At 49.3% G+C, this 20,049-nt stretch overlaps 1 protein-coding gene across 2 annotated transcripts in view; it reads right to left on the bottom strand.

Moving 5' to 3' along the window:
* Positions 1 to 20,049, bottom strand: part of GLP1R (glucagon like peptide 1 receptor) — a 322,308-nt gene that overhangs the window by 111,532 nt on the left and 190,727 nt on the right. For both annotated transcript variants that reach the window (XM_073556283.1, XM_073556282.1), the window contains exon 3: positions 6,730 to 6,837. In XM_073556283.1, coding sequence (XP_073412384.1) covers positions 6,730 to 6,837 — 108 coding nt within the window. The remainder of the gene's footprint in view (positions 1 to 6,729; positions 6,838 to 20,049) is intronic.

The following is a 20,049-nucleotide window of genomic DNA, read 5'->3' as shown; positions in this document are numbered from 1 at the left end:
AATAAAAAAAAGAATATTGTTATTCTCACCTTCCGACGTCCCGCACAGCCTTCCCGCCTCTCTCCACGCTCCTGGTCCCAGTAATCCTTTGCGACAATTACCGCAATGACGTCCGTTCTCGCGGGATCGCGACGTCTCGCAGTCATTCACGATGACGTCGCACGAATGACTGCGAGACTTCGCGATCCCGCGAGAACGGACGTCATCGCTCGCAAAGCCTTACTGGGACCGGGAGCGTGGAGAGAGGCGGGAAGGCTGCGCGGGACGCCGGTAGGTGAGAATAACAATATTTTTTATATTAAATTCTATTTTTTACAGGGATATGGTAACCAAAGCCCGGAGGACAGTCTCCTCTCCTCCGGACCGTGGGTACCATCCGCAAATGTTCTGCTTACTTTTCGCATGGTGTGCACAGCCACATGCGGGAAGTAAGCGGAACAATGCATTCCTATGGGTGCGGGATCGCCGCGATTCCGCGAAATTAATGAGCATGCTGCGTTTTTTACCGCGAAGCAATTCCACCGCAGTAAAAACCGCAGCATTAGCACAGCATTGCGGAATCCCATAGGATTGCATGGGATGCTTATTTTTCGCGTTTTTGCGGCAAAATCGCGCGGTTAAAACCGCCGCGGAAACACGAAAAAAATGCCACGTGTGAACTCAGCCTTAGTTATCTCCTGTGCTGCCTATCTCCTACTCTATTCTATGCTGTTTCCTATCTCTAATGTGCCCCCCTCTATTCTCCCCCACTATGGTCCTATACTACCAAAGGTCCTATTCTAGCCATAATCCTATAACAGTACATGGCATCACAATGTATAAACATTACATATCACATCAATAACAATGAAGTGTCGCACGCAATCCTGTGAGCAGCCACTTAGGGGAGAGGAGGTACGTGAGGGTCCCTGCCACCTCCTTACATGTGCACAGTTCCCTGTATGTGGTATCCCGGACTTTTACTGTCTGCCTGCAGCTTCCACTACCTCAGCTACGAGTCTGCCTGCAGCTTCCAGTACCTCAGCTACGAGTCTGCCTGCAGCTTCCAGTACCTCAGCTATGAGTCCGCCTGCAGTTCCAGTACCTTAGGTACGAGTCTGCTACAGCTTCCACTACCTCAGCAACGAGTCTGCTACGACTTCCACTACCTCAGCTACAAGTCTGCTACAGCTTCCACTACCTCAGCTACGAGTCTGCCTGCAGCTTCTAGTAGCTCAGCAACGAGTCTGCTACAGCTTCCACTACCTCAGCTACGCGTCTGCTACGGCTTCCACTACCTCAGCAACGAGTTTGCCTGCAGCTTCCAGTACCTCAGCTACGAGTCTGCCTGCAGCTTCTAGTACCTCAGCTCTCCATTACTAACCCGTGGGCATCATGTTAGTGGACATTAGACAGCTGACATCAATCCCACACCAGGGCAATCGGGAAGAGCTGACACTAAGCGCCAGAATTGGCCCATTTCTGGGGAGGGCTGAGGGATTTTCTTAATAGTCTGGGAAAGGGCCAATATCCATGGACCCAGCTGTCTTCTTTTTCCTAACTGGTTATTAAAATACTGGTGAGTAAGGGGCCCATATGTCAATTTTTGGGGGGTTCCCTCATTTTTAATAACTAGGAAAAGCAAACAGCTGGTGGCTGATATTAATAGGCTGTGAAGGTTCATGGATATTGACCTTTTCTCAGCATAAGACCAGGGCCCAGCTGTCTACTTTCCCTTGGCTGTTTTTTTTATAAATAGGGGGGACCCCTTGTTGTTTTTTCATTTTTATTAATAAATACACTAAACTACACACAAGGCAATGCTCCACTCCTCCACTTGGAACTCCACAACCTGGTTCAAAATTATTATTTTTTATTATATGTCATGTTAAGTTATTTCCCTATTCACAGTTGCTTGCTGGGTAATTGTCCTTCTCTCACCTCCATTTTGCTACCTTTTTCACCCCTTTTTTACAACCGTTTTAAAGCACCAAAGTGTGGGATCAATATGACATACCAGTTAGTGTTCAGCGGAAGTACGTTGCAATGTTTGGAGTTCCGGGGTAAGAGAGAGAGTGCGAAAGACAGAAAGAGATTGACAGAGATAGAATTTTGCAGCTCAAAAGTCTGGGTCCCTATTGCTTTCAATGGGGTTGAAGTCTGGGTATAGTTTTGGCAGCTGAACTGAACTTTGGACTAAAGTTTGGCTGAACTCAACAAACTCTTGTGTTATTGATCCCTGTGATACTGATGCTGAGCCGTGTATCTGAGCTGATCCCTGTGATACTGATGCTGAGCCGTGTATCTGAGCTGATCCCTGTGATACTGATGCTGAGCCGTGTATCTGAGCTGATCCCTGTGATACTGATGCTGAGCCGTGTATCTGAGCTGATCCCTGTGATACTGATGCTGAGCCGTGTTTCTGAGCTGATCCCTGTGATACTGATGCTGAGCAGTGTATCTGAGCTGATCCCTGTGATACTGATGCTGAGCCGTGTATCTGAGCTGATCCCTGTGATACTGATGCTGAGCAGTGTATCTGAGCTGATCCCTGTGATACTGATGCTGAGCCGTGTATCTGAGCTGATCCCTGTGATACTGATGCTGAGCAGTGTATCTGAGCTGATCCCTGTGATATTGATGCTGAGCCGTGTATCTGAGCTGATCCCTGTGATACTGATGCTGATCCGTGTATCTGAGCTGATCCCTGTGATACTGATGCTGAGCCGTGTATCTGAGCTGATCCCTGTGATACTGATACTGAGCAGTGTATCTGAGCTGATCCCTGTGATATTGATGCTGAGCCGTGTATCTGAGCTGATCCCTGTGATACTGATGCTGAGCCGTGTATCTGAGCTGATCCCTGTGATACTGATGCTGAGCCGTGTATCTGAGCTCATCCCCGTGATACTGATGCTGAGCTGTGTATCTGAGCTGTTCCCTGTGATACTGATGCTGAGCCGTGTATCTGAGCTCATCCCCGTGATACTGATGCTGAGCCGTGTATCTGAGCTGATCCCTGTGATACTGATGCTGAGCCGTGTATCTGAGCTCATCCCCGTGATACTGATGCTGAGCTGTGTATCTGAGCTGATCCCTGTGATACTGATGCTGAGCCGTGTATCTGAGCTCATCCCCGTGATACTGATGCTGAGCTGTGTATCTGAGCTGTTCCCTGTGATACTGATGCAGGGGTATCACTGCTCGGTGCTGGCGCAGATTTTGTGGCGGTCGCTGCTCCGCGTCCGTCAGTCACCGGGTGACATTTTCCGCGTCCGTCATCCTGGCGGCTCTCACACCCCCGAGGAGCCGCGTCTGGCCGGGAGCACGGCCGGCGGATACATCCTCCCCTCGTCACTGTCACAGCTTTATAGAGAAGTATCGCGGGTGCATTTATCCGAGGCTCCGAGCTCCCCGGGACCCTCCCAAATGTTACCCCTCAATATTTGTGTCTGCTCATCTGTGTCATACATCTTACTGTGATCTTTACAGCCTTGTCCTCTAGTCACATCCAGAGCTGCATGTACAATTCTGATCCATAGCTGTAAGACTCTAGAGGACCTCACATCGCACTGATGTCCCTGCAATACCACCACGACAGTCATCATTGCCACCGGCTTCATCATCGTCATCTCCACCGTTGCCATGACTACCATCCTCCTAATCATTACCATCACCATGTTGGCCACCAGCAATCATCACCTACAGCACTATATACACAGGCGATCCCATGGGGGCTCAGTGTGGGGCCGTCCGGCAGCGCTGGACTCCCTGTACATGCTGCAGCTCACAGGCCCCCCCTCCTGCTGCAGACACAGACCTCTGTTAGGGGGAGGCTGGGACTGGACGTCGTGTGAAGTTTTATATATTTATGTTACTGTGTGATAAGAGGTAATATTATATGTTGTCCCTATGGCCGGTGTCGTGTGTTCGGTTCTGCTACAGGTTATGCCTATGGCCGTCCCCACTAGGGGAACCATACAGAGATAGGGATACAGTTTACTTTACACTGGGGATGAGATAGTTAATAGAGTTTGGGAGGGGTTATACAGAGGGCGCAGGAGCCGTGCTATACAGAGGGCGCAGGAGCCGTGCTATACAGAGGGCGCAGGAGCCGTGCTATACAGAGGGCGCAGGAGCCGTGCTATACAGAGGGCGCAGGAGCCGTGCTATACAGAGGGCGCAGGAGCCGTGCTATACAGAGGGCGCAGGAGCCGTGCTATACAGGGGGCGCGGGAGCCGTGCTATACAGGGGGCGCGGGAGCCGTGGCTATACAGAGGGCGCGGGAGCCGTGCTATACAGAGGGCGCGGGAGCCGTGGCTATACAGGGGGCGCGGGAGCCGTGGCTATACAGAGGGCGCGGGAGCCGTGCTATACAGGGGGCGCGGGAGCCGTGCTATACAGGAGGCGCGGGAGCCGTGCTATACAGAGGGCGCGGGAGCCGTGCTATACAGGGGGCGCGGGAGCCGTGCTATACAGGGGGCGCGGGAGCCGTGGCTATACAGGGGGCGCGGGAGCCGTGCTATACAGGGGGCGCGGGAGCCGTGGCTATACAGAGGGCGCGGGAGCCGTGCTATACAGAGGGCGCGGGAGCCGTGGCTATACAGGGGGCGCGGGAGCCGTGGCTATACAGGGGGCGCGGGAGCCGTGCTATACAGGAGGCGCGGGAGCCGTGCTATACAGAGGGCGCGGGAGCCGTGCTATACAGGGGGCGCGGGAGCCGTGCTATAAAGGGGGCGCGGGAGCCGTGCTATACAGGGGGCGCGGGAGCCGTGGCTATACAGGGGGCGCGGGAGCCGTGCTATACAGGGGGCGCGGGAGCCGTGGCTATACAGAGGGCGCGGGAGCCGTGGCTATACAGAGGGCGCGGGAGCCGTGCTATACAGGGGGCGCGGGAGCCGTGCTATAAAGGGGGCGCGGGAGCCGTGCTATACAGGGGGCGCGGGAGCCGTGGCTATACAGGGGGCGCGGGAGCCGTGCTATACAGGGGGCGCGGGAGCGGTGGCTATACAGAGGGCGCGGGAGCCGTGGCTATACAGAGGGCGCGGGAGCCGTGGCTATACAGGGGGCGCGGGAGCCGTGGCTATACAGGGGGCGCGGGAGCCGTGCTATACAGGGGGCGCGGGAGCCGTGCTATACAGGGGGCGCGGGAGCCGTGCTATACAGGGGGCGCGGGAGCCGTGCTATACAGGGGGCGCGGGAGCCGTGCTATACAGGGGGCGCGGGAGCCGTGGCTATACAGAGATCGCGGGAGCCGTGCTATACAGGGGGCGCGGGAGCCGTGCTATACAGGGGGCGCGGGAGCCGTGCTATACAGGGGGCGCGGGAGCCGTGCTATACAGGGGGCGCGGGAGCCGTGCTATACAGGGGGCGCGGGAGCCGTGGCTATACAGAGGGCGCGGGAGCCGTGCTATACAGAGGGCGCGGGAGCCGTGGCTATACAGGGGGCGCGGGAGCCGTGGCTATACAGAGGGCGCGGGAGCCGTGCTATACAGGGGGCGCGGGAGCCGTGCTATACAGGAGGCGCGGGAGCCGTGCTATACAGAGGGCGCGGGAGCCGTGCTATACAGGGGGCGCGGGAGCCGTGCTATACAGGGGGCGCGGGAGCCGTGGCTATACAGGGGGCGCGGGAGCCGTGGCTATACAGGGGGCGCGGGAGCCGTGCTATACAGGGGGCGCGGGAGCCGTGGCTATACAGAGGGCGCGGGAGCCGTGGCTATACAGAGGGCGCGGGAGCCGTGGCTATACAGAGGGCGCGGGAGCCGTGCTATACAGGGGGCGCGGGAGCCGTGCTATACAGGGGGCGCGGGAGCCGTGCTATACAGGGGGCGCGGGAGCCGTGCTATACAGGGGGCGCGGGAGCCGTGCTATACAGGGGGCGCGGGAGCCGTGCTATACAGGGGGCGCGGGAGCCGTGCTATACAGGGGGCGCGGGAGCCGTGCTATACAGAGGGCGCGGGAGCCGTGCTATACAGAGGGCGCGGGAGCCGTGCTATACAGAGGGCGCGGGAGCCGTGCTATACAGGGGGCGCGGGAGCCGTGCTATACAGAGGGCGCGGGAGCCGTGCTATACAGGGGGCGCTGGAGCTGTGCTATACAGAGGGTGCGGAAGCCGTGCTATACAGGGGGCGCGGGAGCCGTGCTATACAGGGGCTCCTGCCTGTAACGGCAGTGATGAGAGTGAGCTCAGATCACTGCTGTCCAACCATGTAAACTTTCATGTCAGCATCTATGTGCCCCCTGTCCAAGAGAAGTTTCCGTTTGGGCCCCCATTTCCCCACTATTCTGTGTTGCAATGTCTTCCAGGGCAGCGGCGGATCTACTGAAGACCCCAATCATCACCATCTTGGCATCATCATCTTGGTCCTGATTTGTGTTTTTAAAAATATTTTTAAAAAAATGAAGTTTGAAATTTTATTACAAAAATTAAAGATATGCTTTTTATTCAGAATCACCGCATCTACAAAAGTCCGATCTATCAGCGGTAACCGCTGAGAGGGAGAAAAAAATTGTAAAACCCAGAATTGTCGTTTTACTTGTTTTCGCACATCCCACAAAAAATAAATAACACAACAATTTAATTTCAATGCTGTAACATCATGAAAAATGCTCCGGCACAGCTCCACCGACGCCTCACAGGAAGCACAGAGAAAAGAGTCAGTATGACAAGAAGTATCAGTTCAGTATTGTCACGTATGAAACGTTCCTTTAATACTCTGTGAAATGAAGAAAGCATTGGCGGATCTTACCTTTGTGTGCCCAGGGAAGATACCATGGGCAGGAAACATTAACATATGTCCCAGGAGCTCCATCAGGCCAGCAAGCGTAATCATCAAAGGTTCTGTTACAAACCCTTCCTGTAGAGAAAAGCAACAAGTGAACAGACGAAAATACAGATAAAGATTATATCATCCAAGAAATAAAGGGAAATGTATATGGTTTTCTATTGGAAGCAGTATTATAGTAGTTATATTCTTGAACATAGGAGCAGTATTATAGTAGTTATATTCTTGTACATAGGAGCAGTATTATAGTAGTTATATTCCTGTACATAGGAGCAGTATTATAGTAGTTATATTCTTGTACATAGGGGCAGTATTATAGTAGTTATATTCTTGTACATAGGGGCAGTATTATAGTAGTTATATTCTTGCACATAGGGGCAGTTTTATAGTAGTTATATTCTTGTATATAGGAGCAGTATTATAGTAGTTATATTCTTGCACATAGAAGCAGTATTATAGTAGTTATATTCTTGTACATAGGGGGCAGTATTATAGTAGTTATATTCTTGTACATAGGAGCAGTATTATAGTAGTTATATTCTTGTACATAGGAGCAGTATTATAGTAGTTATATTCCTGTACATAGGAGCAGTATTATAGTAGTTATATTCTTGTACATAGGGGCAGTATTATAGTAGTTATATTCTTGTACATAGGAGCAGTATTATAGTAGTTATATTCTTGTACATAGGAGCAGTATTATAGTAGTTATATTCCTGTACATAGGAGCAGTATTATAGTAGTTATATTCTTGCACATAGAGGCAGTATTATAGTAGTTATATTCTTGTACATAGGAGCAGTATTATAGTAGTTATATTCTTGTACATAGGGGCAGTATTATAGTAGTTATATTCTTGTACATAGAAGCAGTATTATAGTAGTTATATTCTTGTACATAGGAGCAGTATTATAGTAGTTATATTCCTGTACATAGGAGCAGTATTATAGTAGTTATATTCTTGCACATAGAGGCAGTATTATAGTAGTTATATTCTTGTACATAGGAGCAGTATTATAGTAGTTATATTCTTGTACATAGAAGCAGTATTATAGTAGTTATATTCTTGTACATAGGAGCAGTATTATAGTAGTTATATTCCTGTACATAGGAGCAGTATTATAGTAGTTATATTCTTGTACATAGGGGCAGTATTATAGTAGTTATATTCTTGCACATAGGGGCAGTTTTATAGTAGTTATATTCTTGTATATAGGAGCAGTATTATAGTAGTTATATTCTTGCACATAGAAGCAGTATTATAGTAGTTATATTCTTGTACATAGAAGCAGTATTATAGTAGTTATATTCTTGTACATAGAGAGCAGTATTATAGTAGTGATATTCTTGTATATAGGGGCAGTATTACAGCAGTTATATTCTTTTACATAGAGAGCAGTATTATAGTAGTGATATTCTTGTACATAGGGGCAGTATAATAGTAGTTATATTCTTGTACATAGGAGCAGTATTATAGTAGTTATATTCTTGTATATAGGGGCAGTATTATAGTAGTTATATTCTTGTATATAGGAGCAGTATTATAGTAGCTATATTCTTGTACATAGAAGCAGTATTATAGTAGTTATATTCTTGTACATAGAAGCAGTATTATAGTAGTTATATTCTTGTACATAGGGAGCAGTATTATAGTAGATATATTCTTGTACATAGGGAGCAGTATTATAGTAGATATATTCTTGTACATAGGAGCAGTATTATAGTAGTTATATTCTTGTGCATAGGGGGCAGTATTATAGTAGATATATTCTTGTACATAGGGAAGCAGTATTATAGTAGCTATATTCTTGTACATAGGGGCAATTTTTATTGTATAAAACCAACAAATACAATTAAAATAAACAGAATTCTTCCTTAGTACAAAACAAATTCTCATGAATGCATCAGACAATAATTATAGAACTAAATTAATACATTAGGAATAAAGGTAACTTAGCGTTCACTCCTGTGGAAGGAAGAATATGAAATAAACACTTTTAGTAACACGATCATGTTATTATCCCACAGACACATTCCTCCATAGTTTCTCATTACTCTGACTTTTCTTTATCTCTATCGCTCTTATCCATCTGAGCTCTGACAGTATCTTTGTGGCTGCGGTGATGGGATGGAAGGGCTCGCTGTGGAGAGACACTCGGGTTCTCATGTGCCAGTGGTAATACTTAATGGTGGTAATGATCAGGTACATTGTCCCCCTGTCGATGGTACCGTCAGTGGATGGGACTCCATAGATAATGTCAGGGTATTTCAGGGACAGCAGTCTGGGGATTTTCAGCTTGGTCGATACTTCCGTCCATATTTCCCTACCTCCCCAGCAATCACAAATAAAATGCTCCATGGTTTCCTCCTGCTGACAACCAAGGGGACAGTTCCGATCCAAAACACTTAAATATTTTAAGTTCCCCCTCACAAAGAGCTTCCCATGTAGCGACAGCCAAGCAATGTCAAAAAACTTTGCTGGAAGTCGCCTCCCGTTGAGGAACCGGAGACTGTCCTGAAGGGTCCTGGTGGCACAATCTCTTAGGGCCAGTGGAGAGTAGAAGAAAGTCCCACATATATGAGCACACAGATCTTTCCTCTTATTACTCTCAATGTAAGACTTCTCCAGTCCCCACTTCCTGACACACTTCAGACCATATTCCAGATACTGGGGGAGGTGGTCACCTGTCCATCTCCTCCTCTTGAGACTGCCGCCTCGCACCCAAGATTCCGCAAAAGGCAATATCCAATACCTGATACTATTCGCCCACAGGGAGCTACTGTTTGAATCCATGCTCCCAAAATTTACTTTCAGAAACAAGGAGTCAAAGAAAACCCTTGGATTTAACATATCCAGCCCGCCCTCACTCCGCCGTAGGTACGTTATTCCCCTCTTTATCAGGTTCATCCTGTTCCCCCACAAGAGCTGGAAGAACAGGCTGAGGAGCCTCGCCGAGAAGGATTCTGGCAAAGGAAAAACGACAGAGACATACAAGAAGACGGGGACCAGGTACGTCTTCAACATAGCAACCCTTTCTCTGTAAGTCAGCCTCCAGTTCTTCCATCGCTGAACCTTTGCATTTCCGGTCTCCAATTTTTCCTCCCAATTTAGGCTGGCATTATCTTCCCTCCCAAATTTAACCCCCAAGATCTTAATATGGGTGGAGGTCTTAACAAACTGCGGCAGATCAAAGTCTGGGTCAGATTGCAATGTCCACAGAGCTTGACTCTTCTCAAGGTTGACCAGAGACCCGGAGGCCTCTGAGTAACTTCTGATGGCCGCAGACAACATCTGCACCTCATGAGGATTAGATATCACCAGCGTCACATCATCCGCGTAGGCAACCACCTTCAGAGGCAAGCAGTGGGGGACCGGCACCCCCCAAAAGTTACACTCCTGCAGTGACCTAAGAAACGGGTCTATGGCAAAAACATACAGGAGTGGACTCAGCGGGCAGCCCTGTCTCACCCCCGCCTCAACTCCAAAAGTGCCACCCTGCCAACCATTAATCAGAGGAAAGCTCACCGCCTCTCTGTACAAAGTCTTCAGCCAATCCACAAATTGTCCTGGAATACTGTACTTTGACAAAGTGGCCCACAGATAATCATGATCAACTGTCAAAGGCTTTAGCCTGGTCCAGACTGACAACATATCTCCCACACCGCAGAGCTTTACATCTCTCAAACATCTCCCGTATCGAGATGACTGCTCCAGAGATGTTCCGCCCTTTTACCGTGCCAAACTGAGAGCCTACCAACAGTGCCGGGGACAAACAGACTAACCTAGAAAACAGGATCTTCGCCAGAATCTTCCTGTCAACATTCAAGAGGGCAATTGGCCTCCAGTTCTTGATGTCGCTCGGCTCTTTACCTTTAGACAGCAGAATTAATGAGGACACTCTCATGGATGGAGGCATCAGGTGATTTTCTAGACAATTTTTGTAAACATCCACAAGAATTGGAGCCAGGAGGTCTCTGAATGTCTTACAAAATTCTGCTGTTATACCATCCGGACCTGGTGCCTTCTTCAGATGTAACTTATCAATGGCCTCCTTAACCTCCTCCACCGTTAATTCTGCTGTCAAAGGAGAAAAGTCCAGATCATTAGTATCAGGCGTTGGAGTTGCCTCCAAGAATTGAGTCATTTTATGTTTATCCAAAGCCTTCCTCTGAAACAAGTCAGTATAATAAGATTTCACAACCCCCAGGATACCCTCCCGTGAATCCTGCAATACACCCTGGGAGTCAATGAGACCTGTGACCAATTTATTGGCCACCCGCTCCCGGCAATTCTCAAAGGGATCAGGTGCCCCTAAGACCCCATAATCCCGTTCAAGAACCAAGGACGTATACCTGCTGTACTGATACTGCCTTATCTCAGATTTCAGCCGGTCGATCTTCTCTTGGTTACCCCCGCCCTCCGAATAGAGTGACTCCAATTCTTTGCGCAGCCTTAGGTACTGGCTATACTTACTCCTGCCCTTCTTAACTGACAGTCTCTTCAAGAGGTATCTGATATCATCCTTGACGTCCTCCCACCAGTCGGCCATGTTGTCATAGAAGTCCACTCTCTGTAGATGACCCTGCAAAAGGGAGTGGACACAACTCTGGACAGAGACATCATGGAGGAGGCTGGAATTGAGTCTCCATAACCCCCTACCAACATCAGCTCGCTTAGTGGCCCCCAGGCAGAAATATAGGGCAAGATGGTCTGAGTATGGGACGACTCTCTCACTCATGGCACCAATGACTTCCATGGGACTTACAAAAGCCAGATCTATTCTACTACCTCTATTGGAGCAGGAATAGGTTAATTTTGGCTTTCGACCTCCCCGTTTAAAGACGTCCCCTAATCTGGCCTGCAGGACTATGTTATTCAAGATCCTACCATCCCTCGTCATGGTTCTACCTGAGGAGCTGTCACCTGATGTCAGTATGGCATTAAAGTCCCCCGCCATTATCACTGGAAGAAAGGTGAACAGATAAGGCTTGACATCATTAAATAACTGTATCCTGTCAGTCACCATCTGTGGCCCATAGATGTTAATAAGCCTAAGTCGCCTCCCATGGACAGTGACTTCCAGGACCAGACACCTTCCCATAACCACCTCCGTCATCCTATGTACTGTCACATCCCTGGTGTTAAACAGAATGGTGACCCCGGCGTACGGCTCCATAGCCAGTGACCAAAAAGAGGGACCAGACCGCCATTCCCTCTCAGCCTCCCTCATGAGCCCCTGAGTTGTCAGCCGCGTCTCCTGCAGGAAGATGACATCTGCGTCCAGGTATCGGAGATGGTCATAGACAGCGTGCCTCGTCCTCCTCACCTTAATGCTGTTCACATTACTGGATGTTACTTTTAATGAGAAATCCGCCATCACAATGCCACAACAGATGAGCAGAGATGTAAAAGCCGCCATCATAAGTCTGGGTCACAGATGTTCTGACTACCACCGGTCTCCATGTCAGACTGTATCTCAGTGTCAGCAAGTACGGGCTTCCGTTTTGTAGGGGGATGGTCCGCTACGTCCCTGTCATACTCAGTCTCTATTCTTTTTATCTCTTCCTCCAAGTCCCCATCAGACTCAGACAAAACATCAAACTTATTGGACACGACCATCACACCTGCTGAACTCTGGACTTTTTTCCTGCCACCCTGGCTAGTGACATACTCCTCCTCAGGTTTACGGGAGGCCTTGTCCTTTTTTTCCTTTTTACCTGATTACAGCCACTTTCTTCAGCTAGAGATGGTGATACTGAAGTGGTGGCTACATGTGGCTGCTGGACCTGAGGGACGACCTCCATGCTCCCCTCTGTACAAAGCTGCTCTGATGTTACCTGAGCGGACCCCTGGTGGACCTCTGACCTGGTCAGTACTGTCCCTGACATTAAAGCCTCCTCCTCCTGAGCCTCTGTCCCTGTCACTAACTCCTCATCAGGAAGGAGCTTGCATATATTGTGCCAGGCATCAGGACAGTCCCTGTGAGGGTGGCCGATCTCCCCACAGAGGTTGCACTTGATGTTCTGGCAATCTGCCGCTAAGTGGCCGACTTCCCCGCACAGGCTGCACTTTACCACGGTACAGGTGTTTGCCAGGTGACCCACTTTACCACACTTAAAACACTTTCGTGGCTGCCCAGGGTAGAAGCAAACCCCCTTCTCCCTCCCGATAAAGAAGGAGTTGGGTAAGTGAGCCGTGATATTGTTGTGGTGGCGCAATTTCACCAGCACCTTCCATCCACCGGTCCATATACCGTCCTCATCCCTGTTTTTGGTGAGGTCGGAGACAAGGTCACAATGCCTCCGGAGCCACACCACAATGTCCTGCGGGGGAACAGCCTCATTCCAAAAGATGATATTAACCGTGGCGGTATCCGGCTTAGATATTGGAATGAAGCTGAACTTATTCCAGCCATCAGCGTCCCTGAACTTGGGGAAATTGGCCCAGAATCTGTCCAGATCAGACATAAGCTTAAAGCTGATATCATAGCCCTGTCTGTCTGGCAGATTGATGACCGCCAAGATATTAACCGGCGCAAACCCCATCTGGCGGCACAGAAGCTCTCTGACTACCAGCCTCCTGTCCGGCAGGTCCTCCTTGGCACCTCTGTGCCTGAACCGCACCACATTCCTCCTTTTGAAAGCCTGCCCGGTGTAATTGGCGCTGGAGGTAAAGGATGGAGCGCCGCGGCTCCAAACATTACTGGGAGAGACCTGTGGGGCCACACTGGGCTGACTGACAGGGCCAGGGTCTGCAGCGGAGGGGCCTGTTGCACCTTGTGTGCTGGAAACCAAAGGGGGGAAATCACAGACATTTTGCACATTATTATCATCAATCTCAATAACATCATCAGGATGCGCAATGTCCACCACAGTCTCTGTACCCCCTTCAGCCCCCAACCCCACATGAACAGTATCAATATCCCCAGAATTAGTGCTCTCCTGGACACCAACAGTAGATGCAGTCTCATGTCCACTGTCTTGCTGTTGTGCTGGGCATGCTGGGACTTGTGGTACCGCTGGGATCTGAGCCTCTTGCTCCTGCTTGGGGTCTGCCGCAGGTAGTTGCGGCTGCTGGTGCAGTATCTGACCCTCCTTAAAACAGAAGCTAGCGGGCTGCAGCACCGGCCGTACCTGCTGCCGGGTCCCCCCTGGGACAATGTCTGTGCGGGAACCAGCAGAGTCCTGCGTGCAGGACCTAAACCGCTCCTGGTTCCTATATGTCTCTGCCAGGGGCCCCATCCTCCCCAGCACACAGTCTATGTCCCGCACCACAGTCGCCAGCTCTACCCCCAGTGCATTCAGTCTCTGGTCATATACAGAGTGATCCCCAGGATTTGCAGCCTTCAACTTGTAAATACAGTCAATTTCCATTTGCAGAAGATTCCTCTGCTGCTGCAACTCACCCATCCTCCTGACCAGTCCTGGTATCTCCTCTGCCAGCTGTAGCTCTGGGGCACGCGGCGGCTCCTTCTGGGGTCTTGCTTTAGGGGTTGACACGTTGGTTTTTAATGTCGCTGGTTTTGTGGCTCCAGCATCCCCAACACTTTTACCGCTGCCACCAGCCTGCAACCTCGTGCGTCCAGAGCTCGCCATGCTGGTCACCACATGTCCCAGCTGAAGGTTCTCCTGGAGTGTTTGCTTCTCCAGAGATGTCCGTCTCTGTCTGCCTGGAGTGAGCTGCACACCTGAAGCTGGTGATGGACTCTGCCTCACCTTCTGTGCAGCCACCTGCCCTCCAGCACTCAGGTTCTCAGCAGAAGATGCCTTCTAGGATTTCCTTCCAGGCTCTGGACACTGTTTGCCTTGACTGGCCGACTGTTTAACAGAAACATCCTTGCACACAGACAAAACTTTCTCTTGTTTCTTTCCTGTGCTGAACTTAAACACAGGATCTTTCTCCATGCTGCTGGGACTTCCATTCTGAGGTTTATTTCCAGCAGAGGCAACTCTGGGATTTCCATCCACATGAGAAGGATGGGAGTTTCCTCCCAGTGTAGGCCTGGAAGCCTGGGCCTTGCTTGGGGAGCTTCCCCGCCCAGGGTGGCCCCTCCCTGGGCTTGCTCCAGACATCAGGAGAACCACTGACACACAACCTCACAGCTAGGAGGCAGTATTATAGTAGTTATATTCTTGTACATAGGGGGCAGTATTATAGTAGATATATTCCTGTACATAGGAGCAGTATTATAGTAGTTATATTCTTGTACATAGGAGCAGTATTATAGTAGTTATATTCTTGTATATAGGGGGCAGTATTATAGTAGTTATATTCTTGTACATAGGAGCAGTATTATAGTAGTTATATTCTTGTATATAGGGGGCAGTATTATAGTAGTTATATTCTTGTATATAGGGGGCAGTATTATAGTAGTTATATTCTTGTACATAGGGACAGTATTATAGTAATTATATTCTTGTACATAGGAGCAGTATTGTAGTAGTTATATTCTTGTACATAGGAGCAGTATTATAGTAGCTTTATTCTTGCATACAGGGGCTGTGTAATATTCTGAGAGTTGTTACAATTGTTTCCAGGCTAGATAATTATCTGTGAACTATAGGTCCTAATTTCCAGGTTGCTATACTTTACCTGCATTGATACATTGTAACAAACTACCAGAAGCTGCTGTTGTATTTCGCTCACAGAGGATGTGAGAATGTTAGGTTTCCACAGGTTTTTAGCCTCTGGAGATATTCTCATTCACTGATAACAAGCAGAGACCTTGACAATGGTTCTGAAAGCTGCAGATCTTTCCATGCAGGATGATTACACTTCCTTCACATAGAAATAGTCAGTATCTTCTATTTCCTAGAGGTAAATGACACATTATAGCCATGAATTATATAAATCACAACTGCAGCACTGAGATGTCAGCTCTGCGGCCCAGCAGTCCATTATGTGCTGTTAGTGGTATATGAAGGGTCCGCGCCTGTATCAATCGGAGGGGTTACTCAGTCCCATCACACTGCAGATTATAAGATATGAATGTTCCGTGAAGTAATATACACTGTAACATAAGAGGTTATTATGTATCGGCCCCTCGGGATTTACACAAATCTGCAGCACTGAATCCTGTGAAGAGGGGACCTGGAGATCAGCCGCAAAGTCCAGGATAAATCCTGGGTGAGGTCCTGACCACATCTCATTCTCACAGAGTTTTACATTGTCGCTATATGCTGTATACGTATATGTGCGGGTTTTTTATAAACGCGATCTGGTTTCTTGAAAACCTCATTTACATAATCCCATACAGATGTGAGGCATAAAGTTTTATTAGTAAATAGTCGCTTTCGTTTTAACAGACTTTGAATAAATGAATACTGCATACGAATATAAGAAACTGCAATACATCTTAGGAGAAATCTGCTTTTTTTCCTCTTATGAGCCATTTCTCCTTCGTGTCTCTGGAGCTGATGATCCACTCTGAAAAACTGCTAAAATCCTTCCTACTAGTGACTAAACCGAATACCAGCTGAGCAACCTGTTTACATTACAGCTGCCAAAGGGAGAATGAAGAGAAATGCCCAGGCATGTACAGATCCATGCTGCTGCTTTCTAGTCAGTGTTTTAGCTCATCGCTGTTTTATCTCACCCCTAAAATTGGATTCATAGCAGCTTTGCAATCTACAGCAGTATAAGGTCCTCTGTAAGTTGGTTTTTCAGTTATATTTAATCTCACCCCAATGTTGCGTGCACAACAACTTTCCTCAGAATTGCGGTAAAATGTCCTCAATGCTGCTGCTTTCTAGTCACTGTTTAATCTCACAAAATAGCTGGATGCACATCTACAATGGTCAGTGGTGTTGTATTATGTCCTCTATGCTGCCAATTTCTAGTAATTATTTACCTTGTCCCACTGCTGAATGCTTCACACTACACTGCTGAGTACTGTTCAATGTGTTATACAGAGTCAAGAGTGCAGAAATCCATCATATCTGTGTGATGTGTACTGGTGACATCCAAGCAGCTAGTTGTGTCTGAGAACCCACTAGCTCAGAGACAACTGAAAATTAGAGTTAGAACCCATAGAATTTGTTTAAAAATGCAGGATATAAGTCATCTCGTAACTAGAAATAGTGTTATACATCACAGAAGAAAGATTATTATAACCAAAATGCCAGATGGACTTTAAATTATACTAGCACGTTAAAAATTTGTAATCAGGGAGCCCCTCCTACTGGTGGCTGCAGGTAGGATCTTATGTATCTCTATATACAGGGAGCTCCCCCTAGTGGTGGCTGCAGACAGGATCTTATGTATCTTTATATACAGGGAGCTCCCCCTAGTGGTAGCTGCAGACAGGATCTTATCATGTATCTCTGTATACAGGGAGCCCCCACTAGTGGTGGCTACAGACAGGATCTTTTCATGTATCTCTGTATACAGAGCGCTCCCCCTAGTGGTGACTGCAGACAGAATCTTATCATGTATCTCTGTATACAGGGAGCTCCCCCAAGTGGTGGCTGCAGACAGGATCTTATCATGTATTTCTGTATACAGGGAGCTCCCCCTAGTGGTGACTGCAGACAGAATCTTTTTGTCATGGTCACTGTGTGTCTGGGCGCAGGTGTTACCGCAAGGCGAACCCATAACACACGTGACCCTGGATACAGCGCCTCCAGTGGGGCGAATTTAAACAATAATACGTGCAGATGGATACACCGCCTCCACCTGGCGAATTTAGGTATTACACGTTAATATACATTCTGGAAACCCCGCCTCCAGTACGGCGAATTTAAATAATAAGGGGGAACCTGGGAAACATTAACAATGGTGGGCCCTGCGATAGGGAATAGGGAAGTGGAGACCTCTTGAGCTCCCCTGAGCCAGTGTCCCTGCACTCCTAACGTTCCCTATGCCGGTTCCGCACCGGGCGCCGCACGCGCACCTCAACACCCTTGCTCGCCCTGACCCTAAACCCTCACTAGGGAATTGGTCGGTGCGGAAACTAATCCCACCACTGCACTAACAACACACATGAGGGAAAGAGACAATACGGGGGACACCACTTAGCTTTATGCTCTGTGCTTATGCTCCTGCAACAGAGCCCTCCACCTGCGTGCGTCTTCTCCTCCACCCGGATCCATCACCATAACAGGATCCTGCACCATAGTGCAGCCTTGGAGCAGAGTCCACCACCAGTTGCTGCTGCTTAGTAACAGAGTCCCAAGGATGAGTTCAGCTTCTGCCACGAAGTCAAGCATGCTTGAGTCCAGCTCAGCAGCCAAGTCCCACATGGTGAGTGCCACTCTCCATAGTAGCCACTCCACCAGACCATGCAGACACTTCCCGCTGACACCATCACTGCGACCCCACCACGCCATGCCAGCCCTTCGTCCAGACACCATAGCTGACACACGTCCCCCCTGGCTAAGCTGCGCAGGACTCCTCCTCAGCTCCATCCTTCCACCAGGCTCTCACCAACTCAGAATCAATGAATGAATCAATCAGTATCACCAGCAGTGATTGCACACCCTGAGACTCCTTTATAGAGCCCCACACCTGATTCCTAATTACGTGCACATTAAACTGAAACCTAAGGTACGATACCACTAACCACCACCGGGGGACAGTCAAGTCACCTTGGCAACTTGCCAAAAGGAAAAAAAGTTCACACAGTGCTTTTAAAACTGTCAGATCACTTCAGATCATGACAGTACCCCCTCCTTAATGAGGGGCCTCTGGACCCTCAAGACCACCCCTCATTAGGGAAACACCTACAGCGGGGACGCCCAGATCCTGAGTTCACTCACCACTACCTGACACTTCAGGTTTATGACAACACACCGCTGGTATTGGCAATAAAGTTCATTTTGGAGGCACCACTCATCTCCACAGCGCCGACCTGGGGAACGAGTTTATGTATGTGTATGTTTGTTTGTTATGAGCTGATCAGGCTCCACAACACACTCCACCAGATGTTTTTTGGTGGCACCCATACATGCTCGTTCACACACAGGTCCGGACCTGAACGTTTATTGCACACATTTGTTAGTCATAAATTTGGTGAACTCATTCTGGACTCGAAAACAGAGGCGTCCCCACGCTGTCACCACACTCACAACCCCGCTATTCACCAAGGGACACCACCCTCCAACCCTTTCACCATGAGGTCTGTGCCTCCCAGGGTTGGTTAATGGCGAGGGGTGAGATTTGTCCCTACTCCCCCGCAGCACACCTGCCGCTCACACCTGGAGGAGAAGGGGACAGGAATATGGAGGAAATATTCACTCGCTGGTCGCCTCCACACGACCAGGAGGCGGCTTCTTCGGTGGTATTTGAAGATTTGGCGTAAGCCCCGCGGACTATCATACCAGTCTGCTCACTACAGGGACGAACCCCTTCACCTCAGGGAACCCCAGACAGCACCATGGGGATCACCAATTCCACCCACCTGTCTGGGTACGTCCTCCTGTATGAATAAGTCCCGCTCCCCAGCAGCGACTCTAGGGGGCACTTTGCCAGAGCCGCAGGAATATGGAGGAAAAATACACTCGCTGGTCGCCTCCACACGACCAGGAGGGGGCGGCTTCTTCAATGGTATGGAAGATTTGGCATAAACCCCACGGACTATAACACCAGTCTGCTCACCACAGGGATGTACCCCTTCACCTCGGGGAATACCAGGCAGCTCCGTGGGGCACCATTCCTCCCACCTGCCTGGGTACCTCCCCGTGCACGAGCAAGTCCCGCTCCCCAGCAGCGACTCTAGGGGGCTTTTTGCCAAACGCCGCCATTTTGATTTCCTGGTTACCTGAGCAGAGGCCCCAGACCCTGATAATTGCTGCTGCCGCGGCTCTAACACACCATGCCGCTCCCCACTCACCTCAGTGAGGCCCGGCAGCAAATACCATAGGTCTCCACATGGCCAGGGCTCACCAGAAAAAAGGTAGGGCTGGTGATAATGTCATGGTCACTGTGTGTCTGGGCGCAGGTGTTACCGCAAGGCGAACCCATAACACACGTGACCCTGGATACAGCGCCTCCAGTGGGGCGAATTTAAACAATAATACGTGCAGATGGATACACCGCCTCCACCTGGCGAATTTAGGTATTACACGTTAATATACATTCTGGAAACCCCGCCTCCAGTACGGCGAATTTAAATAATAAGGGGGAACCTGGGAAACATTAACAATGGTGGGCCCTGCGATAGGGAATGGGGACATGGAGACCTCCTGCACTCCCCTGAGCCAGTGTCCCTGCACTCCTAACGTTCCCTATGCCGGTTCCGCACCGGGCGCCGCACGCGTACCTCAACGCCCTAGCTCGCCCTGACC

Source organism: Dendrobates tinctorius, unplaced genomic scaffold (genome assembly GCF_039654945.1).
Source record: "Dendrobates tinctorius isolate UK_male_01 unplaced genomic scaffold, ASM3965494v1 ptg000232l, whole genome shotgun sequence".
Lineage (NCBI taxonomy): Eukaryota > Metazoa > Chordata > Amphibia > Anura > Dendrobatidae > Dendrobates > Dendrobates tinctorius.
The sequence above is the reverse complement of the archived record's forward strand: the minus strand, read 5'-3'. Positions and strand labels throughout refer to the sequence as shown.